General features: G+C 42.1%; 1 protein-coding gene across 6 annotated transcripts in view; it reads right to left on the bottom strand.

The window, feature by feature from the left end:
- Positions 1–2943: 2943 nt before the first annotated feature.
- LRRC45 (leucine rich repeat containing 45) overlaps positions 2944–25809 on the bottom strand; it is a 43444-nt gene continuing 20578 nt past the window's right edge. For 4 of the 6 annotated variants that reach the window (XM_042449340.1, XM_042449339.1, XM_042449341.1 and 1 more), the window contains 12 exons: positions 25073–25185; positions 18408–18466; positions 16639–16803; positions 14259–14394; positions 13654–13731; positions 13248–13359; positions 13058–13128; positions 12645–12737; positions 12334–12426; positions 10197–10370; positions 8864–9011; positions 2944–7050 (listed from right to left, as the gene is read on the bottom strand). In XM_042449340.1, the coding sequence (XP_042305274.1) occupies positions 6854–7050; positions 8864–9011; positions 10197–10370; positions 12334–12426; positions 12645–12737; positions 13058–13128; positions 13248–13359; positions 13654–13731; positions 14259–14394; positions 16639–16803; positions 18408–18466; positions 25073–25185 (1439 nt within the window). In that variant the 3' untranslated portion in view covers positions 2944–6853. The remainder of the gene's footprint in view (positions 7051–8863; positions 9012–10196; positions 10371–12333; positions 12427–12644; positions 12738–13057; positions 13129–13247; positions 13360–13653; positions 13732–14258; positions 14395–16638; positions 16804–18407; positions 18467–25072; positions 25186–25809) is intronic. The other 2 variants (XR_006101920.1, XM_042449344.1) reach the window with 2 other exon arrangements.

Here is a 25809-nt window from a genome sequence, read left to right on the forward strand (position 1 = left end):
TTTCCCCCAAATCTGGGACTCAACGCTGCTTGTTGTTGTTGTTGTTGTTGTTGTTGTGTGCCTTCAAGTCATTTCCAAGTTCTGGTGACCCTAAGGAAAACCTATCCTGGGATTTTCTTGGCAAGAGGAGGTTTGCCATGGCCTTCCCCTGAGGCTGAGAGCATGTGGCTTGCCCAAGGCCACAAAGTGAGTTTGAACCCTGGTCTCCAGAGTCCTAATCCAGCGCTCAGACGGCTTCAGTACAATTAAAAACAAACAATGTCCTGGTCCTACCTACTCCAACCATATAATGTTGAGTTCCTTCGCAGTTATGCCACTCTGCCAGGGACACTGTGCTGTCCTCCACAGGCAGGGCGACAAGATAGAAGTAACTTGTAATGCCAGGACACACTGTATTCCTTGGCTGCTACTAATGTGCGTGAGGAAACATCATGAGGAGACATGAACGGAGCTCTCCACCTAAAGACTTTTTGGCCCTCACACCTCCTCAGCGCTGACCCTCCAGCTGCCATGACCTCCTTAGAATTTATTTTATTCCATTATTTATTTATTTCATTTGTATGCCGCTTTTCTCCCAGGAAGGACCCAAGGCAGCTCACACATAAAAACATTACAATTAATGTTTAATCTGTTAAAATAATCTAAAAACAGTATAAAAGCTTAATAGCTGAAACAGGGCAAATGGTAGCGCACAGATTTTGTCCCCCACATGGGCCTTTTATAATGCCAATGGCTCTTAACTGCCCAGTCTGTCCCAGCCCCTCCACCACACTTTGCGTCATGCACTGATAAGAGGGAGTGCTCTCAGGACTGTTGAAATCCAGGCACACATCCCCTTTGCTACTGTGAGGAATTCCCCACTAAATTCCAATGGAAAGGGAAGCTGAGTGAGAGGCAGCTGGCTCAACCAAACGTTCCAGCACTTTAACCCTAGATGAACTTGTCTTTTCCATCCAGTAACAAGTCCACTGTATGTGTGTGTGAGGAACTGCAGAATTCAAGAGGCAAAGGTGTGAGTTGCATAGGGTTGTATCAGCAGATGGAGCCTTCTGCCACACTGCAGAGTTAATACACTTTGATACCATCTTAACTGTCATGGCAGCCTCCATCCTATGGAATCCTGGGATTTGCAGTTTGTTGTGGCAGAGCAGGCTACATATCATAAACTATGACAAATTCCATAACCCCATAGCATTGAAGGAAACCAGTCTCAAACTGTGTTAATTCTAGAGTGTAGATACACAGGGAGCCACTTCTGACCACCACGCAACTCTTGTGTGTTGTCTGCCTTTGTTTCTGACTTATGACAACTCTAAGGCAAACGTACCATGGGGCGTTCATGGTAAGATTTGTTCAGAGGAGGTTTACCATGGCCTTCCCCTGAGGCTGAGAGCATGTGACTTGCCCAAAGTTACCCAGTGGCTTTCAAAGCAGAGCGAGCTGTTACGGAAGGAGAGTAATGCTAGCCCTGTGCTTCTATTGTAAAGCTATGTCCATGGTCAGAAACTAGGTTTACAAAGGGCTACTGGGGGCAGAGGGGTGTTTTCCTAGAAAGGGGATGTTGTTGTTGTAGCTGTGTGTCTCTAAGTCATTTTTGGCTTATGGCAACCTTAAGGAAAACCTACCACAGTGTTTTCTTGGCAAGTTTCTTCAGAGGGGGTTTGCCGTTGCCCTCCTCTGAGGCTGAGAGAGTGTGACAAGAAGGTGCTATTACCTCTGCCTTCCAAAGTAAGCTGCCAGCAAATACCAGTATTCCAACCATTAGACTTTTAAAAAACCCCACACATACACGTATTTCTGGAATGGCACAGATGGACTTGGAGGAGCCAACCTGGAAAGCTCCAGGTATATGGTCTGTGCTCTGTCCAGTAAGATCATAACTGGGGCAGTGGTAGCTAAAACCATGGATAACAGAAATCTCAAAAGTCAAAAGATCCTCCTGTGAACAGTCTGGAAGAAGCAGCTGGCAGACAGAGACACCCTTTCCTCACCCCTGAGGCCAATTCGCCTTTTAGACAAGCACACTACTTCACACAGGGAACTGCCAACACAAATTTCCATCTTTGCAATTGGTTCTGCCCACTTGGCTGGAAAATGCTCCAGAACAGGGAGTTGCCAGCCCTTGAAAATGCATTTACCAGCCCTGCTGATTGGGCTTGAGAATCTCCAGGGGAAAAATAAATATATGAGTAGAGAGGGAGGCCAATGACCAGACAAGATTTCTGGCATTTTTTGGGGTGTGATAACATGGGAGCTCTCTGAGGCTTTAGGATTCAAACAGGGCTTGCTAATCATGTTTAGTGCTCCATACTTGGTCCATGAGGTTGTACTTTGTACTCAGCAGAGTTGGCCCTACCAATAGGCACAAGGAGTCAACTGTCTCAGGCAGATTCCGGAGTAGTGGACAGATGTGTGTTTCCATACAGCCCAATCTATTGGCCTTTAAATTAGCTTGATGCTTTCAGTTGTTGCAGAAGCCACTGCCAGTATTAAATGCCAGTCTGGTCAGTTGGATTTTGGGCTGGCCCGTTTATTCTCCATCAGTCATAATTCAAGAGGTGGATTCTCTTTGAGAAGCTGACATTGTTTTCACCAAACTTGGTTGGGCTGTGACTGCAGAGATGCCCATTCAAAGACAATTTCAACTATGTGACTTTCAGAAAGTAATTATTTCTCATCAGGGTCACCATGCTGGGCAGACTCCAAGTATTTTAGACCAGCGCGTCTCATGCCATCTGATGTGGGAAAAAGGCAATTTTCCCCTTCTAAATGTGCCATTAGCTACAACTTATTTTTTCTTTCTTTCCTGTAACTCTGCAGACCAGCAGCTAATGACTCACAGACCAGACTGGTCCAGGGGAACCACCTTTTGAATAGCACTGTTTTAGACAAGACAATCATAGTTCCAGCCAACACTGGTTCTAATAATAATAATAATAATAAAATCTTTATTTTCTATACCGCTTTTCCAATGAGATCAAAGCAGTTCACAAATTCGAGGAGAGAGTATACATCACATCATATCACAATACAATTACAATCACAGATACATTTCCATAAAACATCATATAAAAACAGTTTAAAATATCACAATCTCAGGTTAAACATCTTGAGGTACACTTCGATTAGGGCATAACTTTTTCTATAAAGAGTCAGGAGGGTATGCTAGGTGGAAAAGATGGGTTTTCAACATCTTCTTGAAAGCATCCAGAGAGGAACTGAGTCGAATCTCTTCAGGGAGTTTATTTCAGCACATCGGAGCTATTGCTGTAAATGCTCGTGGGTGAGTTACAGCCAATCTCACCCTGGAGTACTCAAGTAAGTACTTTCCTGTTGTTCTGAGAGTGCGGGGCGGATTATGTAAGAAGAGGCGTTCCCTCAAGTAACTCGGGCCCAAGCCATATAGGGCTTTATAGGTGATAACCAACACTTTGTATTGAGCCCGGAACACAGCAAGCTTGTATTCTGAACAACTAAATGCCCTATGTACCAACACTATAATGTTATTTTTAACTATTAAAGGTAACCACATAAATATAAACTTTAAGAAGTGTTTATGTGTGTGTGTAATTTATTCTTGAATGCATCCAAGAGTGCTCCACTCTGAAATTGCTTTGTACTTCTTCCCCCATTTGAAATGGTGCCCCTCTCTCTCGGCTTTAGTTTCCTCTCTGTAAAATTGAAAGAACTAATATACAAGACTGTGTGCCTACTTAAAGCATCTCCTCTCTAAAATTCTTTCAGTTTTCTCTATGCGAATACAAGGCAGGTTTTACTTGTGATTTGTAGACTGGCTCTTCCATTTCCTACACGTGTAATTGTGTACACTTTTCATGTACACATGAAAAAAAAGATAGTTTAAGAAGTATCTTTCATTTAAAAAATGGCTTTATTTGCTTACAGTCACAAAACAGCAACACTCAGGGTTGTTCTCAAGGTGAGAGAGGGCCTAAAATCACTTGTACCATCATGTAGGGAAATTTTTGAATCACTTTTTCTCAGATGCACATGACAAGATACCTAACTGGCATTGAGATTCCGTAAAATATTTAGTGCAAGCCAGACCTGGTTGCTGAGGTTGAAAAGTGCAGCACTGAAGACGGATGCTGATTTCCTGCCCTTTTTTATTATCTGCCCTAACAGTTGGACAAGCCTAAAAGGGAATAAAATTCTGCTTTCCCATCAAATCAGTCAAATCATATTAAGCTCAAGCACAGGGATGCTTGTTGTTTTAAAGCCCGGTTTAAAAAACCAAAAACTAGAAGCCTGGGGTGTTGTCTGTGTGTGTGGGAAGAAAGGTGTCCTTGCCATTGGGCAGTGGGTTGCAAACCCACTGATTGTTCCAGACAGGCATAAGCAAAGAGCATTCTCCAGAACCACACAAACAAAGCTCAGAACAGGCTGGTGTAGTTTTGTCCTCAACTGACTTTGCAGGACTCTTTTTCATTCCCCTGTTAGGCTGTAAAATTTCTATTACTAACAATGTTTTAATTTTTTTAATGATAACTGAAGCCAGGCTGGTGTAGTGGTTTGAGTGTTGTATTAGGACTCTGGGAGACCAGAGTGAAGATCTCTGGTCAGCCATGGAAACCCACTGGGTGATCTTGGGCAAGCCACACTCAACCTCAGAGGATGGCAATCACAAATCTTCTCTAAAGAGATCTTGGCTATGATAGGGTCAACGTAAGTCACAGCTGACTTGAAGGCACATAACAAGAACTGGGACAGTGCATTACTGAAGACAGACAGAAAAGATGTATACATCTGAAATTCCACCTTATGCATGATGAGATTCTATGAATTGTTGCTCCATGGTAAGAAGTACAACACTTCACAGTTGTGTTCTCACATACGAGAAAGAAGTCTCTCACTGATAACACATAAGTAAGCATGCCCTTGATTTTTGGGAAGCCTCTCTGTTCAACAAGCATTAGGCCAAAGGCTCTTGATACAGGAAGCCCGCCCTCCGCCGGTTCCATTTTCATTAGATGCTCCTTTGAATTTGGAAAGAAAGATGCTCTTTTGTAGATACCCACCTCAAACAAAAGAGAGACTATACATATCTATTATCTTTCATCTTTTACAGGTACTGACAATGAAATATTTTTCCTTCTAAAGATACAATAACAGTGAGAAAAGTACTACTGCAGCAAGAATGTACTTCTGGCAACCAGACAGCAAGAACCAAACCAGGGAGGAAAACCACTCAGCCCATCTATAGCCACACTGTAACTGGACTGCTATATTTAATGTATTTGTTTTGCATATTTATTTACCTGCTTTCTAGGAGTCTCACTTTGAACTGTAGAATTTAATTTTTTTTTTGTTTTCATTGGGAAGAGAAGTTAGGATTTCTGAAATTGAAATTAGTCCGTTTGCTTCCCCATGCAATTTTTTGTGCAAATCTGAAATAGAACAAATGACTGTCTCACAGGTAATGTTGGTGAAACTTTTGGAAAAATTAAAATTAATTATAATTTATTTATTTTTTTGACACAGAAATACTCACACTATTATTTGAGGAAACCAGTGTTCCAAAGTAAAGAAGTGGGACTTTGCCTCCTCCAAATTAAAACACAGGGAAAGGGGGATCAAAATACTGTATACACATTTTCCTAATTTGAATGGAAAGGGATTAGACATTTAATATACTGTTGGATCAAATATAACTAAACACTTCATATTTATATGTGTGCATTTGTGTGCACAAGTATGTTTAAGTATAAACACAAATTAACCCTTGAACATAGGAGAAATACAAATATATTTCACACTGGTTTTAAAGATGGATTTAGAAATTAATTCTCAGAGCTTGCCATTTTCATGCTCACAGCCTGCAGGGAGATAAGACATCAAAATCAGGATGAGCTGTATATTAATCTGGTTCCTAGGCCACAGTGCCCCCCCCCCTCTTTCTACCAACTAAAAACCTGCTGCCAGTGAGAGGAGGTGGCTGTTTTCATTACCAAGATTTAGAAGGCCCCATGGGTGAATTAGCCACTTTTAGGCCAAGGAAATCATGCACTGTTGGCAGAGGCATGCTCACTTTAAAGGCATTTCCCCCCAGTAAACTTCAGTATTAGTGCTGCTCCAAAGGAGGGAAGACAAATGGTTTATTCTGCTTAAAGGGCTGCTAGTACAGGATCATGATATAAAAATGTTCTCCTTGCAGCCTTGTATCTTTATAATAAAGGTTGGCAACTGTTAGCCCTTCAGTCTGCTTTTGGATTGTGATTCCCAGAATTCCATACATTGGCTATTCTGGATAAGGCTGATGGGGGATGTTAGCCAAAAACATTAAGGCCCACATTTGTCTTTTTAATTACATGAGTAGTAGGGAGTAGGGTACTTATTTAATGTCATCTTGTGTAGTCCTGCTAGAGCAGGATCACTGGCATGAGAAGTAGTGACATCATTTGAGAAAATGACTTTCTTTCACTTGTTATTGAGATGAGAGAGCTGAGCAGATTGAAGCATCCCCCTGCCCAGCCCAAATAGACCAGAGATGTTACATGTACCTAAGATGAAAGCCAATGTCTGTGATGTATAAAAACATTATCTTTGTAGTCCCTGTGAACAAACTTTTTTGTGTACTCCAATATGAAGGGGTAGCTTTACACTGGGAGCTTGCAACATGGTTTTGGTGCACAACAGTGAAATGGTTTCTAAAACAAATGGGATTTCCTTCAGTGATGCCTCAGACACAGCCTCAGGTAGGTGACAGTGGGGTATGTAGTGCAAGATCTCCCAGAGTCATAAGGGAATCAGATTCCATGATGCCCATGTGGTTCCACAGTCAGGATACAATTAGCATTCTGTGATTCCATGCCTTAAGATTTTTCAAGATTCCGTCTCAGCTTTTGGGGCCAACAGGGCCTAGTGAGGAACCTTGCACATAGGCCATAATGGCGTTTTGAAGAAAGCTGACTCGCTGAGCTTCCTCCTCCCTCATTCGGGAGATCTCTGCCTCACGAACTCGCAGCTTCTCCTGCATGCTTGAGATTTCGCCCTCTTTGTCTAGCAGTGCCTCTCGGTGGTTACTGGACAGCACTACAAAGAAAAATTAAATATTATGTCTCTTTCAGACTTTTCTGGTTTCAGCATAGTGAAAAATGGAGAAGAGTGTATTTTACACAACAGTGAGAGAAAACTGTAACTCAATACACATTCATATGCCTTTCAGTGAAGAAGAAATCTAGGTTCATTCTCAGTCTAAAAGAGGGGTGGGAAATATGCAGCCTTCCAGATGCTTAGTTTTTGTGGGTTTTTCGGGCTATGTGGCGATGTTCTAGAAGAGTTTATTATTCCTGATGTTTCGCCAGCATCTGTGGTTGGCATCTTCAGAGAATGCTGACCTGGTAGAGAGTGGGGTGTGTGTGTATATATATATACATACTGTTCTCTGAAGATGCCAGCCACAGATGCTGGCACAACATTAGGAATAAACTCTTCTAGAGCATCGCCACATAACCCGAAAAACCCACAAAAAAGTAAGGATGCCAGCCATGAAAGCCTTCAACTTTCAGATGCTGTTGGACTGAAACTGCCACCAGCCTTATCCAGCACAACCAGTGGCAAAGGATTATGGGTGTCACAGTTCAACACACTGGAGTGAGCTCATATTCCTCATGCTTAAACTAAGAATGATGAGTGGGTAAACTGGGGAACTGGTTTCTTCTCTTGCTTACAAGGTCAGGGCAGTCTTTTAAAATGTTACTGGTCTCACTACAAAAAAAAATAAAATAAAAAAAATCAGTGTAAAATCAATGGAACTTATTTTCAGTAAATGTGTGGGGCCAATTTATGGAAAACTCCAACTAAGTGTCCCACCAACCCAAGAGGCTAGACTGGTTAATACACAAGACAGGACTTTCACTATAGCAACACATCAGATGTGAAACTCTGTCCAAGGGGCTGTTAGACTGGTGTCATCATTGCTGAGCTCCAGCAGGTGATCAAAATTGAATTATTCCATCTGGCTTTTGGTGGTCTATTTTAAATTGAAAATCTGGCTTTTAAGCAATCTGTTTTAAAATAACATAAAAATGTATTTTGGGCCTCAAATTGGGAGAAAGGATATTAATCAATCAATTAAATAAACATTTTATGGTACATCATTTGGGAGGCCCTAATGGCCAGAAACATTATTAATAAATACAAAGGATTGCAGCATTTTTATCATGCTGCTGCTTATGGAAATGGGCTGCAGGGCTCCTTGCATCTAGCTTCCCTCTTCTAAGGAGGCTGGGGAAAAAGAAGGCAGAAGGATGGCATGAGGACAGTCCCAACAAATGAGGCAATGAAAGGGATGCCTGCTGGAAACCATATGGCTCTATGAGCCTCCAGGTTATAGGACACATAAAGTGAAACAGAAACACTGATATATGACAAGAGATGAATACTAATGGGTTGACATGTGGACCAAGGAGTTTATCACACTTGTTTTGTAATCTGATCTATGCATGGGACGGGTTTGGGCTGGAATGAAGTTGCAGCTGCACTGCCAGTCAACCATCACCTGTCCTGAGCCACACTTAGCCAGACAGTTTTGCAAGGATACATATGCACAGCTTAGAAACCTAACTTTGTGGACTACAACTCTCTACATTCCTCAGCTGGCATGGCCAGTGGCTATACCAGCTGGGGAGTTCTGGGAACTGTCATTCCCAAAAGTGACTTCCCCACAAGCTCTGCACATACAGTGTGGGGCATCAAGTGGAGTATGTTGAGCAAGGATAAGGGTGCTTAATCGAGTCAGAATAAAATAGTAATTGGCACCAGATATTCTTTGCTACTGGCTGACCAGAATATGGCCTTCAGCTTCTGAGAAAATAAAAAATGATTTCCTCCTCAACAAGTTTACCTTTCAGCTGTCGCTCCAGAGCTGCAATCTTTTCTCTCATTCCTTCTTGTGCTGTCCTCTCAGCCTCCAGGTGCCCAATCTGTTCCTGTAGCTCCACTCGCACTTTATTGACCTCCATTACTTTTTCGTGTTCCTTGCTGCTCAGCTCCTGCCATCCATAGCACACAGGGGAAAAACCATCAGTGGCCTATATTCTGAAGAGGCAGGCCTACAGGTAGAGTCACAAGGATTATGACATCTACTACACTGGGGAAGGGGGGGAGGAATAACTCTTGGTGGGTCCGTAAGCCAATTTTACCCTCTTCCTCTGGACATGTTAAGGGTGGTGCTACTCTTCCCCCCCCCCTCCATAACTAAACTGTTTCCAAGAGTGCAATTCTCTAATATTTTTATTAAAAATATTTGGAGGAACAGAAGGTGAGTGTGTCTCCAGAATTTGAAAAAACAAGTGGTGATTCCATGCCTGTGCTATACTTTCATCAAATAATGGAGTCCCAACATATCTAATGTTTTCCCTATATTTTCTTTAACAGTATAGATATTAGAAGTTTGTGCACAATTAGAACTTATGACCAGAATCTGATGAATACAAAGTTCTCATTCACCCATAATGCTGATATAGGCTAAAGTATGTATATATATATTGCTATTACATGTAGTTTAACAAACTCTGCATTACTAAAAAACCTGGATCACCAGGTATATCTTATTTGTTTACAACTAAATTGCTAGACCTTATGGGTATGTAGATTTTAGGAAGCTTTTTTTAGCTAGTTCATTTTCATCCCACCTATCCTCAGAGTTGAAGACTTTATGCATTGTCCCTTACTTTTATCCTCAGAGTAACCTTGTGAGATAGTCACAGAAAGAGTTGGTTACTGATTGGTCTAAGGTCATTCAGAGACATTCATAACTGATTATAGCTTTGAACCTTATTTTCTCAGGCCTAGTCCAACACTCGACCACTTCATCATGCTAGTTGTTGAGAAATTACCAAAAAAAAACTTCCAGTAGTTAGAGAAGCTTTGCTGTCTTGCCCTGTCCTGTTTTTTCAAAGTAGTTTACCAGTTCCTGTTGTTGCAGAAATTAACTAACAAAATATTAATTCTGTACTCTTAATCTTTTATGTATAGCTGGACTTCTGTATATATGAAAACAGAATTATTCAATCCTAGATATGTTTACTCAGAACTAAGCTCCACTAAATTCGATGGGACTTCCTCCTACCTAATTAGCATAGGACTGGAGCCCTAATCTGAGGGCAAAAATCAGGTGCCCTTGTTCTGGAGTATGCTCTGTTTCTCTCTCCTTTCAAGACAAAGTCTCCCTTTACCTGCTGAACCTCTTCCAACCGCCTTTTGAGTCCTTCCACCTGCAAGCTCAGCTGACTCTCCTTCACATGGGCCTCAGCCACGGTTTGTTTCTGCTGCAGACAGCAATTGTGAGCCTCATCGCGGGACTGCATCATCAGCCGCAGCTTCTCCTCCAGATGCTCCAATCGTTGTTGCTGTGAATTGCCCAAAAGACAGGGGAATGAAATTTAAAAATGTAACAGTGATATGAGCTATTCAGAGCTTTCACCCAGTTCATGAAATTTTAGAATCATAGAGTTGGAAGAGACCACAAGGGCCATTCAGTCCAACCCCCTGCCATGCAGGAAGTCTCAATCAAAGCATCCCTGACAGACAGCCATCCAGCCTGTTTAAAGACCTCCAAGGAGGGAGACTCCACCACCCTCTGAGGGAGTGTGTTCCACTGTCGAACAGCCCTTACTGTCAGGAAGTTCCTCCTAATGTTGAGATGGAATCTCTTTTCATGTAGCTTGAATCCATTGTTCTGGGCCCTGTTCTCTGGAGTAACAGAAAACAAGCTTGCTCCCTCCTCAATATGACATCCCTTCAAATATTTAAACAGGGCTGTCGTATTACCTCTTAATTTTCTCTTTTCCAGGCTAAACATCCCCAGCTCCCTAAGTCATTCCTCATAGGACATCACTTCCAGACCCTTCACCATTTATTAAAATATTTATATCTGTCCCTTTATCTGAAGCTCTCAGGGCAGCATACAATAAAACTAGAAATCTTAGTAGATTAATTGTATGAGTTTGAATCAATTGATTATTCAGCTGATGTTAACTATTTATTTATTTATTTATTCAGATCATGTGACTAGAAACAATACCTCTGAAGAAGAAAATCAGCTTTACATACATACATCAAAGCAGATAGCATTATCTAGGACTACAAGCTAAACATAACAGTGTGATGCAGCAGCCAAAGAGGCCAATGCAATACTGGGTTGCATCAACAGCAATACTGTGTACAGATTGAAGGAAGTAGTAGTGTCACTCTATTCTGCTTTGGCCAGACCTCATCTAGAATACTGTGTTCAGTTCTGAGCACTATAGGTCAAGAAGGATATTGACTAATTGGAACATGTCCAGAGAAGCACAACAAAAATAATCCAAGGTTTCAAAACCAATCTTTCTGAGAAACAACTAAGAAGCTGCATATGTTTAGCTTGGAGAACAGAAGACTGGGAGATAACATGATAACAATCTTTAAATATCTGAGGGGATGTCATGATGATGGAGCAAGCTTATTTTCTTGTGTAACAGAGACTAGAACATAAACCAATGAACACGAACACAAGAAAATACAAGATTTCACCTAAACATTAGGAAGAACTTCTTTACTGTAAGAGCTGTTCAACAATACAGTGTTCTACCTCACAGAAGAGTTTACTCTCCTTCTTTTGAGATCTTTAAACAGAAGTCAGATGGGAGTGTTTACAGAGTGCTTTAGTTGTATATTTCTGCATGCCTAGGTGTTAAGACTAGATAGTAGATGGCCCTAGTAGCCCCTTCCATCTCTATGATTCTATATATGTATGTGTGTGACCAAGCAAGAAAAAGGATGAATGAATGAGAGAAGGGGGAATGCTTCTGTTTAAAATGGTGTACAGTGATTCTTATAAATTCAATTAGTTATTTGTTTATTTTACTCCAAAGAACTCAAGGTAGCATGTGTGATCTCCCCTTATTCTCACAACAACCCTATTAGGGAGGTTCCACTGGGAGAGAGAAATTGGGCCAACATCACCCAATGAGCTTCAGGGCTGTGTGGGGATAATGTCCTGGACTTGCTCCAACCATATAATGTTGACTTCCTTCCCAACTATGCCTCTCTGCAAGAGATACACTGCTGTCTTCCATAGGCTACAAGTTAGAAGAAAATGTAGGACTGCCAAAGAATTGTTGAGGTTTGTTCTAATGTCACGACACAGTGTATTCCCCCATTCCACATCACTTGGCTGCTACTAGTGTGGGTGAGTAAACATTATGAGGTGACATGAAGCATGTAGGAGAAAGAGGAGACCATGACATTTCCAGCAGCGGCTCTATACTTCTGACAACATGTAGCTCTCTGCCTCAAGAGATAAATTTCTTTGAACTGCCCAGTCACATTTACCTCTTCCAGTCTTGCTTGCTTCTTGGCTTTGATGAGCTCTTCCTCAACTTGGCCTCGCTCTACAAGGGCAGCAGCTTTCGCTCGACTTAGTTCCTAGTTACAAATCAAAATGTCACACAACAGCTTCAGGCCACAAGAAATGTACAGCATAGGCTTCTCCCACTATCTGGTCCAATAGGATGGTCATAACTCTAGAGATAATGAAGGACAAGAATTGCACATGTTCTTCTTGAAAAGGCTAACCTGGGCAAAAAAACAGTTAATGATACAGTTCTGGTACTCTAAGACAAAACTGTTTTTGTCTCACTCACCTCCTCTAGCCCTGTGCGGGTGGCCTCCAGCCGCTGGATGCGTTCCTGCAGGGCACACTCACTTGCCTCCATGTGATGTGTCATATGATCTACCTACATGACAAACAACATTGGTCAGGAAAAACCCAATAGACCTCTGGTGTAACTTGCTGCTCACCACAGAAAAATTGAAGACCTTAGTCCTTCATCTCAAAGTAACAGAATAAACAGAATCCTGTTGCACCAAGGATGGAGAGGCTCAAGCCATGGGGTTCCATCTGGCCCTTCAGCATCCCAGTCTGGTCTCTGGGCTTCCTCGGATGGTCACACTCCTTTCCCCATGACACTATTCTTTGGTGGCTTTTTCATTTTTGTGATAGACTTTCCCATTGTAAATGCTTAAGTCGCTTAAGGCCCTGCAGCCTTCTCCTCACCTCCTTCTGCCGAAGAGCCTCTGCATCCTCAAGAACCTGCTTGAACCTCCTCTTCTCCATCTGCAAGCGCTCTAAGTGAAAACAGAAAAGAAGACTACTCATGAGGGAAAACAGGAAAGAGGACTACCTTCCCCAGGGAATCCAGGCTCTAGCTTGGTAAGAACAGATTAACGTTCACAACCATGTTCACCTTCAGCCTGCACAGCCCTTAATTTCATTTCTGCTGTTGTGTGAGTCAGGTCTTCCTTCACCTGGAACAGCTGCTCCTGCTGGGTTTTGCATCTTCTTTCCAGTTCAGTTACCTAGAAGGAAGTCACTCTCATCACACAAGGGACAAGTGAAGGCTCTGAACACTGTACCTTGGAACAAGGTGGGAGCAGAGACGCCTATTCTACTCTGACACTCTCCTACATTGTTTTAGTCTACAACTCCCATTATCCCAACCTGCATAACCAATGGGAATTGTAATCTCACACATATGGCTGGTGTGGAAACATTCAGGCAACACTGGTAATAGGGCAAGCTGAACTGTGTGGAGTTCTGAAGAAGAATCTTGAGTGAATTAAACATGAGGGATACTTGAACCATTATCCTACCTGATTCCTGAGCAGGAAATTTTTCTCATTGGCTACTGAAAGTTCACGCTGAAGTTTTGCCTCTCGATCAGCAGAATCCTGTAGATACAGAGAGTGGGAGGAATCAGTTCCTTCCATCCATCTCCCCTCCCATTTTTCCATACATTAAGAGTAAGGAACCTATTTCAGTCTGAGGGATGAATTCAGCTGCAGAGAAGTTCAGCTGATTTAGCTGTAAAGGGATTAATTCAGCTGCACATCCCAGTCGTGTGTGGGGCCAAAAAAGTATGACTGAAACATTAGAATGTTCTAATTTAAAGTGATCGATGCCTTTGTACAAGTATTTGACCATTTAGAATGGGGGGGATACCATACAGAAGCTGGGGAGCCAGTGAGTTGAGATGTCATAAGGAAGGGGGAGTAACCTTCTGGCGAAGGATAGAAAGCCAGATTTAGCCTCAAAGCCTGAAGAATCCCTCCTTTCCTTAAGGACTTGGATAGAGTTTGAGCATTGCCTTCCAAACCATCCCCAGAAAAAGGCTCTTATTTTTAGATTTAATGCAGGGCCACAGATATCATACTCAATCACACACAGCCCCAGGCTTGCTGAAATCACTCAAACTTACTTTCTTGTGTTGCTGCATCTCCTTGGCCTGGTTCTCCACCAGCTCTGCCTGCTCCTGCTTGGCTGTGCTCAGCAACTCCCCCAGGTTGCACACCTTCTGTTCTGATAGAGCCAAAGCTGCCTCAGTCATCTGGAGCCTGCAAGGCAGACAGGGTCACCTCAGCCATTCTGAGGAGAGTGCTGAATCTCAGTGAGCTTTCTGTGTGATAACAGAAGGGGATGGAATACAGTAAGGCAAAACCAGCTCTTGAAGTAATCAGGTGCTGGAATCAGATGCTAATGGAGCCAAAAGTTAAAGACTGCCTTTGAGCTTTCCTTCTGCCTCCTTTCTATTCAGAGGCTGCATGCTGGGGTTACCAGGTTTTTTTTTTTTTGGGGGGGGTATTCTCAAAATGAATCAACCCAGAATTAATACCCATTCCTTGTAGGTTTCGCTCTGTTTCCTAAAACAAGACACAGTTTCAATCTCTCAAAGCAGTATAGGCCAACTTTTTCAGCAAGCGTGCCACAGGTTAAATGCATGAGACCGAGTGAACTACAGTAACAGTCTTTCACTTTTCCAGACCTACCGTTCACTGTTAGCCTAAACACCCTCTTTTGGGAGTCCATTAATTCTTCCTTTTAAAAAAACAAACATCCCTCTGTGTGGTAATATGTGTAGCAATTGCAACCTTCCTGAAGTCAGGTAGCAACCCAAGAAGATCAATCACTATCTATACCTATCTATATAGCTTGGAATGGTTTTGTCTCCAACATGACTGAGGTGAGGAACAGAGAGTAGTGAAACAGAGAACCAATGAGAAGTGCAGAGCTTTGATTACATGCAGATCCACAGGCTCCTCATTAAGAAATGTCACTTATTTCTCTTGTTGAGACCAAGGATGATACTCATGCCATAGGCTGGACATCTTCAACTTGAAGCAATCTAGTTATTCCTTAGTGGTTTTAGACATACTGTATATTCATGTACATGATGTGATAAAATCATACAAAGCAAGACCTCTGCCTAATTTTCAAAAGCAGATAATATGCAATTTTTATATTTGCTTATATAATTGGGGAGGAAAAAAAGGGAGACACGGTACTTAATGGATGAATGATTGCTCTTCTTCTTGTCCATTAAATGGTGTGACAGTTTTAGATCTAGAAACTTCTTATGTTACATTTTAAATAGGTATGAACAGACCATGGGCAGTATATAAATGTAATAATGATTTAATACACTGTAAAACTATTCATTGTTTTATTATATATTTACGTACTGTCTCTCTCTTTGAGGTTTTATACAGTCCCTGAAGAAGGCCCATGGGAACATATACAGATTGAAAATTGTTGGGCTTTTGAAAAGTGTTGAGCTTTTTAATCAGTAAATCATTCTTTCATTGAACACCTGGAGATATATTTTCATGTTTTTCCTCCTGATTTTATTAGGTGCTCTCCAGCTATTCCTTCCTTATATAATTGGAGAACTATTCCCCAGATATATGCTTTTTTCCTTCAGTATGGACAGCAATATTGATTCAGATAGTAAGCCACATTGTTTAATCTGGAAGTAAGGAGCCAGTGGCTTTTCAGGAATTGCTGGATTAGAGCTTGTATCATTCCTGACTACTGGTGTGTTGCCTGGGTCTAATGAAACTTGGAAGCCAAAGCCTTGTTAACTTGATCAGCACATAAGGGAAATAATATTTACCACACTCATCATATGTGTATAATACTCTCTGTACAATCAAGGAATATTTCCCTATTCAAGTGCTGTATTCAGAGGCTGAGATAAACAAGCTAGTACTGTCTTGATGTGAAGTCGAAGGCTTTAATGGCTGGTATCCATAGTTTGTGGTGGGTTTTTTGGGCTATGTGGCTATGTTCTAGAAGAGTTTATTCATGATGTTTTGCCAGCATCTGTGGCTGGCATCTTGACTTTAAATTCTTGCTTACTTCAAAATTGAACTAAAACAGCAGGGACAAATACTTTAGGTAATACATTTGGGCAATTGTCATGAAGAAGTTGGAGCAACATTGTTTTCACACTAAATGTTAGGAAAAATTTCATTATGACCTGTTTGGCAGTGGAAGAGACTATTTCAAAAGGTGGTGAGCTCTCCTTTGCTGGAGATTTTTAAGTAGAGATTGGATGGCTATCTGTCAGGGAAATTTTTTGGATTTTACTGTGGTGGGGGGATAAACATTTTGGACCCCTTCCAACCTTATGATTCACTCCCCTTATTCTATAATTAACCTCTTATTAATTTGAAATGCAAGGCTGAGCAATGCCCACATTTATACTGACTGGGACTCCACTGTTAGATTATACTGAGAATGAGAGTCTGGTTTCTTCAACCCTTTGTCCAGCCTGCTTCCAGAGGCTTGCTCCTCCTTACTTTGCTTTTAGAGAGTTCATCACAGAATGTCGCTCATTCAAAACCTCCTGCAGCTGCCCGACTCGTGCTGCTGATACCCTGCAGAGACAGCAGAAGGCAAAATCCAGGTACAAGATCAACCAGAAAGTATCTGTCACGCCAAGAATGGGTAAGCAAGTGGCAAAGCTGTGGCAAAAGAGAAGTTGAGTATTGGTTGAAATGGGACAAATGTGACAAGTGTAGAGAAGATCTTTAAAATAATGGTGTACTTTTATGAACTGTTTTAAGCAGCACAACAGGTATTCCATTTAATACTATGACATACCATCTTGGACTATGGGTTGTCTTTAGCTTCTATGATTCATGATGCCATGAATCTAATTAACATATTTGCTGAGTTGGATTCAATGGCATCAATCCACTGATGAAACTATTTCTCTTTGTGGATCTGGGAGGGCGTGATTCCCTCTTTCCTCTGTGGCTATCATACACCCTCAACATCTGCTCCAGATGACTGAAAAACCCTTCAAAGCAAGGTTTGAGATAGTGAAGAGAACTACAGGGCACAGAAAAGGAGAGAAGATGCAAGTCTAACTGTGCCAAATAGTTTCTAAACCCATTTCTAAATCTATTTCATGTACTAATGCTAGATATGGAGTAGAGTACTGAAAAAATATATTCAGCGGACAAAGCTAGAGACTATGGTGAGAATGGAGAAATAGTTTTGCCTGAAGGTCTTCACATAAAGAGGAAGCACTTTAGAATGACTGGAATGAACTGACCTAATTTAGGCCAGTGGTGGATACTGTGTGGTCCTCTTGACATTTTGGAACTGCAGTTCTCACCATTGGTTATTCCAGCTCCTATCTTGGCTTTAATCCAATTATACTAGTCCCAATTAGAACTTGTTGTTGTGTGCCTTCAAGTCATTTCTAACTGATGGCAATCCTAAAGCGAACTTAATAATAATAATAATTTGTTTTATTTATATACTGCTATTCCAAAGATCATAGCGGTGAACAGCAAGTAAGCTAATTAGCGAGTAAGCTAATTTGCCCCCAACAGTCTGGGTACTCATTTTAGTGACCTTGGAAGGATGCAAGCCTGAGTCGAGCTTGGGCCCTTTTGCTGGTCTTGAACTCGCAACCTTGTGGTTTTGAGTGAATGGCTGCAGTACAGGCATTTAACCACTGCGCCACCAGGGCTTATGATGGGACTTCCTTGGCAAGATTTATTCAGAAGGGGTTTGCCTTTGTCTTCCTCTGAGGCTGAGAGAGTGTGACTCACCCAAGGTCACTCAGTGGGTTTTCCATGGCTGAGCAGAAATTTCAACTCTGAGCTTCTGAAATCGTAGTCCAACACTCAACCCACTACACCACGCTGGCTTTCCTCAACTAAAATAGGCCCAATGAATAAATTATTATATTATTAATCAACATACATATATGTCAATTCTGTTGATTCAACAGGTCTACTTCAGTTCGCATTAGTGACTGGATTTAGGTCCTAGAATGGTTAAGAAAAGCATGCACATGAAGTTGCATTGTGTAGCTTGCCCATATTATGACTCAGAGCATAATCTCATGTTTTCTGATATTATCAAATGGTTAGATTAGTGACAGAAAGTAAAAACTCAGCAAAATTTCAGTTTCTGATTTGCACTTTCAAACTACACCTCAAACTACTGTTGATTTTTACATGTCAAGAGCAAAGATGAGTCAAACTGGAACATATGCAATTATGACACCATTGTCTGGAAATAATCAGGGAGGCAATAGCCCTTAACTCACCTATTGCTGCGGGTTATCTCTTCTCGCTGCTTGTCAATTGTATCCATCAGATCCAGGAACTGAAAGGTAGAATACAAAATTAACACCACAAACCTGAAATAAATGCACTCTTAGCATTGTGCTGGGACAGCATCACCATTAGCTAAAACAAAAGTTTGCAGCTCAGCATAGAAAATGACCTACTGTTCTTCATAATCCTTCGGTTAATGTGTATATTTATATTAGATCTTCATCAGAGCCTTAGTCTAAGCCAGAAAATTTTTGAACTTCATGAATATGTGAACTTTCCCCTTCATATTAATCTGGCATCATCACTGGAAGGAAGGTTAGATTAAAGTCAACTAGTCAGATATGTGGTTGAGCAGAGGTTTGAACCTGTGTCTGTCCAGTTCATGTCCATGCTTTATGCACTATCCTACACTTGTTTGCTTGTTAGGGGAATGCTAGTGGCCACAGGGGTAAGCACCAAAGTCTTGAACAACAACCTGCAAGGTCTGTCAAGGCGAGAGAGTGGGGGGGGGGATACCTTAGGCAAATTAACTATTAGCAGGAATTAAGAGGAATTAACTTTTTTAGGGTTTCTCCAGAATGGGCAAATATGTTGGAAGGTTATGGTATTTGTTACCATAGTTGTTTTTTAAACAAACAAACAACATTTCTGTTGTGAAGTCAGAGAAAGATGACAGCCACAGCTGCTGGCAAAACATCAGGAATAAACTCTTCTAGAACATGGCTTCATAGCCTGAAAAACCACAAAAAACTAACATTTCTGTTGGTGCAGACTATCTTCTGGCAAATCCTGACACTAGTTGCAACCTTTTATGCTCATAGAATCATAGAGTCATAAAGTTGGAAGAGACTGCAAGGGCCATCCAGTCCAACCCCCTGCCAAGCAGGAAATCCAATCAAAGCATCCCCAACAGATGGCCCTCCAGCCTCTGTTTAAAGACCTCCAAGGAAGGAGAATCCACTACACTCCGAGGAAGTTTGTTCTACTGTCGAACAGCCCTTACTGTCAGTAAGTTCTTCCTAATGTTGAGGTAGAATCTCTTTTCCTGTAGCTTGCATCCATTGTTCCGGGTCCTGTTCTCTGGAGCAGCAGAAAACAAGCTTGCTCCCTCCTCAATATGACATCCTTTCACATATTTAAACAGGGCTATCATATCACCTCTTAACCTTCTCTTATCCAGGCTAAACATCCCCAGCTCCCTGAGTCGTTCCTCATAGGGCAAGGTTTCCAGACCTTTCACCATTTCAGTCACCCTCCTTTGGACATGCTCCAGTTTCTCAATGTCCTTTTTGAATTGTGGTGCCCAGAACTGGACACAATATTCCAGGTGGGGCCTGACCAGAGCAGAATACAATGGCACAATTACTTCTCTTGATCTAGACACTATACTTTTATTGATGCAGCCTAAAATTGCATTGGCCTTTTTAGCTGCCGCATCGCACTGTTGACTCATGTTCAACTTATTGTCTACTTGGACTCCTAGATCCCTTTCACATGTACTTTCATTCAGCCATGTGTCTCCCATCCTTATCTGTGCATTTCATTTTTCTGCCCTAAGTGCAGTACTGTACTTTACATTTCTCTGTGTTGAATTTCATTTTGTTAGCTTTGGCCCAGCTTTCTAGTCTATTCAGATCATTTTGAATGTTGATCCTGTCCTCTTGGAGTATTAGCTATTCCTCCTAATTTGGTGTCATCTGCAAATTTGATAAGTATGCTCCCAATTCTGTCATCCAGGTCATTAATAAAGATGTTGAATAGCACTGGGCCCAAGAGCCCGGTTGGACCCACTGCAGCCCACTGGTCCACTACTCACGTCCCTCCTACGTCTCCTCCCTAACTAATTCTCCTCCCCGGGCCTGAAAAAGGCCCATTTGTTGAGCACCCTTTGGGTCGGGCCAGGCAACCAATTACCAGATGATCCATTTAAGCTCTTTTGTCTAGCCCCACATTTCACAAGCTGTTTTGCAAGTATGTCATGGGAAACCTTGTCAAAGGCCTTACAAAATCAAGATTACTATAATCCACAACATTCCCTTCATCTACCAAGCTGGTAATTTTATCAATGAAAGAGATCAGATTGTCTGGCATGACTGGTTTTCTCTGAAACCCATGTTGACTTTTTGTGATTATGGCATTGCCTTCTAGATGTTCACAGACCTCTGTTTAATAGATCTGTCCCGCACGATCATCCTGGTACTGATGTCAGACAACTGGACAATATTGTTGGGAGCTTCTTTTTTCCCCTCTTTGAAGATGGGGACAACTTTTGCCCTCCTCCAGTCTGCTGGCATTTCTCCTGTTTTCCAGGAGTTTTTCAATAGATTGCCCAATGGCTCTGATATTACATTTGCCAGTTCCTTTAGTACCCTTGGATGTAGTTCATCTGGTCCTGGAACCTTAAATTATTTAGATTAAAAGGTATTCCTCTACTATCTCTTTCTTACGTTTCTGTGCTGAAACCCCTATTCTGTCCTCGCTGCCCATTATCCTCAGGTTGAGCACCCTTGCCCTTTTCTGAGAAGACTAAGGCAAAAAAGGTGTTGAGTATTCTGCGCCTTTCCCATCTGTCCGCCTCTCTTGTCTCGTTAGCATTTTGCCATCTTCTCCACACAGTGGCCCTAACCGTTTCCTTCTTCGTTCTCGGCGCAGACATATCCAAAAAAGCCCTTTTTATTGTTGCTAACCCTCTATCAAGCCTGAGTTCATTCTGCGCTTTAGCTTTCCAGACTTTACCCCTACACATGCCTGCTATTTCTTTGAATTCCTTTTTTGTGATTCCCCCCCCCCCCCCCCGCCTTTTCCATTTCTTATACATGTTCCGTTTCAAACTTAGCTCGGCTGAAAGTTCCTTATCATCCATCCTGTTTTCTTGAGACACCTCCCATTTTTCTTTCTCACGGAACTGTTTTTAAATTGTGCCTTCAGTATCTGTCTTTTGAGAAACTCCCATCCGGCCTGAATTCCCTTCCCTTAGTATTTCTGACCACGGGATCACCCTCAATACTTCTCTAAGTTTACTGAAATCCGCTCTCCTAAAGTCGTAGAATGCAGGTTTGAGCTATGCGCTGGCTTCTCCTTCCACGGTATACAACCTCCAGGAGAACATGGTCACTCTCCCACCTAATGATCCCACCACTTGCACCCCATAACCAAGTCACCTTGTTGGTTAGGATCAGATCTAAAATAGCTGACCCCCTTGTGCCTCTTCCACCTTTTGGACCATGAAATGGTCTTCCAGGCAAGTGAGGAATTTGCTAGACCTTGGTGATTTGGCTGAGTTGACTTCAGCAAATTCAGGTAGTTGAAGTCGCCCATCACTACTACTACATCTCTCTTTCTTTCTGACTGTGTGGTCATCTGTTCAGAAAGAATCATCCAATTCTTCCAGTCTGACTGGGGGTCTGTAGTACACTCCCACCGTACACTATACTCCTTGTTGTTTCCCTCCCCTTTGATTCTTATCTAGATGCTCTCCACTCGGTTTCCATGATTGATGTCCTGGATCTCTTCACTGGTGTAAATATCTCTGAACATATAGTGCTATTCCTCTCCTTTCCTGTGGCCCTATTTCTCTTAAAAAGTTTATACCCCTCTATTTCCACATTCCAACATGAGACCATCCCACCAGGTTTCAGTGATGCCTATTATAGACATATTGCTTTGCTGTACTAGGAGTTCAAGTTCATCTTGCTTATTTCCCATTCTCTGGTGCATTAGTGTAGAGGCATCGCAGACCACGGGTCCATTTACTTCGTTGCTTGTGCAAGTTATTTGGGCCTCCCACGGTTGTGTCGCCTTCGCATTTTTTGTTTCTTGTTACCTCTATGTGCTGTTTACTATTTTATCTCCAGCCCTTCCGCCTTCCTAATATTGTCTCCCTTCCCCCACGGAAACTCAGTTTAAAGCCCCCGGATCAGTTCTGTGAGACTGTGGCAAAGACATTGTCTCTTCCACTGGTGTGAGATGCAACCCGTCCCTTGCAGAAGTCCCCTCATGGAACCGCAAGCCCATGATCAAAGAATCCAAACCGTTCTCAGCGGCACCACTCGTGGAGCCAGTTGTTCACATCCCCGCTATTTCCCCTCTCCCTCCTCCTGGACCGTGCCCTTCGACTGGCAGAAGAGACGAGATGAAACCTGTACATCCATCCTTCACGCTTCTACCAAGCGCCTCGTAATCCCTTTTGATGTTCTGGGCAGGCTGTGTCTTGCAGTATCGTTGGTTCCCACGTGGACCAAAAGGAAGGGGTATTGGTCAGTAGGGCTTGACCAGTCTGTGTCAGCCTCTCTGTCACATCACAGATCCTTTGCCCCTGGAAGACAACACACCTCTCGAGACATCTTGTCAGGCCTACAAATCACTGCTTCTGTACCCCGGAGCAAGGAGTCCCCCACTATGACCACACGCCTCCTACGAGGTTTTTAGCACAACGCTGTTTCCCTTTGTGGGACTCGCAGGGCTTGCCTGCTCTGTCCCGGAAGTCGGTCATGCCTGCTCTTCTTCATCCTCCTTGATAAGGGAAAGAGCTTCGAATCGATTCTCTAGCTGCAAGCTCCCTGAACAATCCCTTCTTGGCCTACTTCTCTGTGTGACATTCCTCCAGCTGTCTGCCTCCTGTGTATGTGAAGTGACCTTCTCGGCTCCAGCATCTTCCTCTGCATGGTATTCGTCCAGGTTTGTTAGTTCTGTTGTGTCCAGGAAATCCTCCTGCTCCCTAATATGCTGAAGTGTAGCTACTCTGGACTCCAACTGCTGCACTTTCTCCTCCAAGAGGGCTAACAACTTGCACTTGGGGCATGTGAAGTTCTCCACTTCTGTAGGCAAGAAGAGAAACATCCCACAAGTGTTGCAGGTGACTGCCGTGGTTCAGTCAGTGTCCATACTGGAAAGTCTTAGGAAATTACTGGAACAGGACTGTGGGCTTCCTCCTGAAAAAAAAAATCCTCCAGAAAACACCAACGTTAAGCCCCTGATGTTTCAACAATTTGTGGCAGTGAGCTCAGTCAATTCTGCCTCTGCTGTAGATTTCCTTGGATGAAAAAAAATGAAATAAAAATAGAAATAAAATTTCTATTTAATGGCGTGCGGCTCTGGGAGAAGAAATAAAGAGCTAGTCTGCTAGCTCCGCCCCTAGTGGCTCACAGATGTGACTCACTGAAGATGTGACTACAAGCACACTCTTCCTAGAGTTTAAAAAACAATTAAACAGTCACCACTTACAATGGCTGCCCAGCTACCTCTCTCCTCCTCCTCTCTGTAGCAGGAACTGCTCACTCTTAAGCAGGTTTCTTTTTAATTTCTTTTTAATTCAAAGACATAACAGAATAAAATGTTCCCTTTACTTTACCTCCCTTTTTTAGAATTAAAGTAATTTATTACATCAGCAAAATTTATATTTTATACTATAACTGTATAATGCTTTTAAAAAAAAAAAAATAAACAATTTAGAGAGGAGAAAACTAGCCCTTCAAACCATATAACCATGCCCAGTTAAAAAACAAACAAACAAACTTAATGAGACTTAGTGTGGGTCCAAGAAATTGCTACAAACATCCTTCCCAAAAGAATGGAATGAATGGATGTGGACGCCACAACAACCAGCAAACCTGGAAAAACCGAAGGAGCTATATTGTGAAAGCCTACTCTTCTTGAGACCAAGCTGAAAAGGCCCTTAAGTGGACTAATCCATGTCTTTTTGGGAGGTGAAGTTGCCCAGATTCTCAGGGGCACAGAGGGCATCTCCTACTTTTTCCCTCATCTCTGCTCCCTGGATGTAGGAGTGGAGACAGCAGGTTTAACAAGAACAGTCCTTCATATAGTAGACAGTACTAATGATTCCAGGCTCTTTCCCTTTTGATAGATTGTTTAAAGTGTAGAATCATAGAATAACAGAGTTGGAAGAGATCGCAAGGGCTCAAAGTACCTCCAACAGATGGCCATCCAGCTGCTGTTTAAAAACCTTCAAAGAAGGAGACTCCACCACTCTCTGAGGCAGTGTGTTCCACTGTCAAACAGCTCTTACTGTCAGGAAATTTTTCCTAATGCTGAGGTATAATCTCAACCTTGCCCCTCAAGGGGGAAGCTTGAGTACATACTATTGGAAAGACTGAAACTGAGCAATTGCCATCTCAGAGCTTTCTCCAATTGGACTATCCTCACATAGCACTGGGTGTTAATGGCCAGTGAGGAGAGGGAAGGACCCCACATACATACATACATACATACATACATAAATAAATGCTAGGCAGGCAAGAAAAGGTTACTGGATGCCCTTGCTCCATTGCTCTGTTTCTCTTGTGTCTCATAGGTCTCTCTATCCTTAACTGACCAGATCCTTAGACGATATTTTAAATAATTTCCATAGCTTCTTTTCCATCTTACTTGGAGACTACTTTTGAAGGATGTACATCTTGAAAGACAGCAAATAAGAAACTTCAATAAATTAAATAATATATCACTCCACCCATGATAAAGCATTACAGGCATTGTTCCTCCACACAGCAGCACTGAAATGAGGAGCCTCAAGAGGCAGTGAAGGCTTGCCAAGTACTTCATCGTGGTCATGTGGATGCCATGGCAACCAAGGATGCTCTGCTGGAGATGCCCTACATTTCCTCACAAATGCTGTTAAGTCAAACTTTAGGTAACCAACCTGTTTCGTTTTCTCCTCCTTCAAGCTCAACACCTCTTTACTGAGCACTTGGGTCATGTTACGACTCTTGTAGAGGATCGTCTGACGCTCTTGGTTATGTTCCATGGCTTGATCTGAGCCAGAGAGAGACAACCAACATTCAAACTCCACCAAATACTTTACATTCCATGGGGCTGTAATTGTACTGAGGTATTGCCACTTTTGACCCACAGCCACAGTCAGAAATTGAGCAATTACTAGCAGTAGTATGTGCTCCAAATGAGAATATAACATTTAAAAGATGCTGCTGGGTCAAGACAAAATTCTGTTTGTTTCAGCATTCTGCTTACAACAGTGAACAGACAGATTTCTCTCTAGTTAAATCTAATGGCTCCTTTTTTCTCCTTATCACCCTCACCACTTTAATTTGTCTGCCACTTTTCTACATAAATGGTTCCAAAATACACCACAGAGCAAGAACAAAAGGACATTTAAATATGTCATTCCACTATCTAAAATAGCCTACAAACAGGCCATGAAGACAATTCTCCTCTTCCACTGTTGCTCCTCAATGTGCACTTTTCATTTGAGAAAATGTTTCAGCATATCAGTACAAACAAACACTTAGACCCCACAATATATATTATCAGATTCAGAATCTCTTGGGAAATGCTATTTCCATTTTATTTGGTCTCACACTGGATGGCAACCTCTTGTCCACCCAACTGTACAGAAAAGAAGGTCTAATATAAGAACTA

The sequence above is a fragment of the Sceloporus undulatus genome, chromosome 2 (assembly GCF_019175285.1).
Source record: "Sceloporus undulatus isolate JIND9_A2432 ecotype Alabama chromosome 2, SceUnd_v1.1, whole genome shotgun sequence".
NCBI classification, from domain to species: domain Eukaryota; kingdom Metazoa; phylum Chordata; class Lepidosauria; order Squamata; family Phrynosomatidae; genus Sceloporus; species Sceloporus undulatus.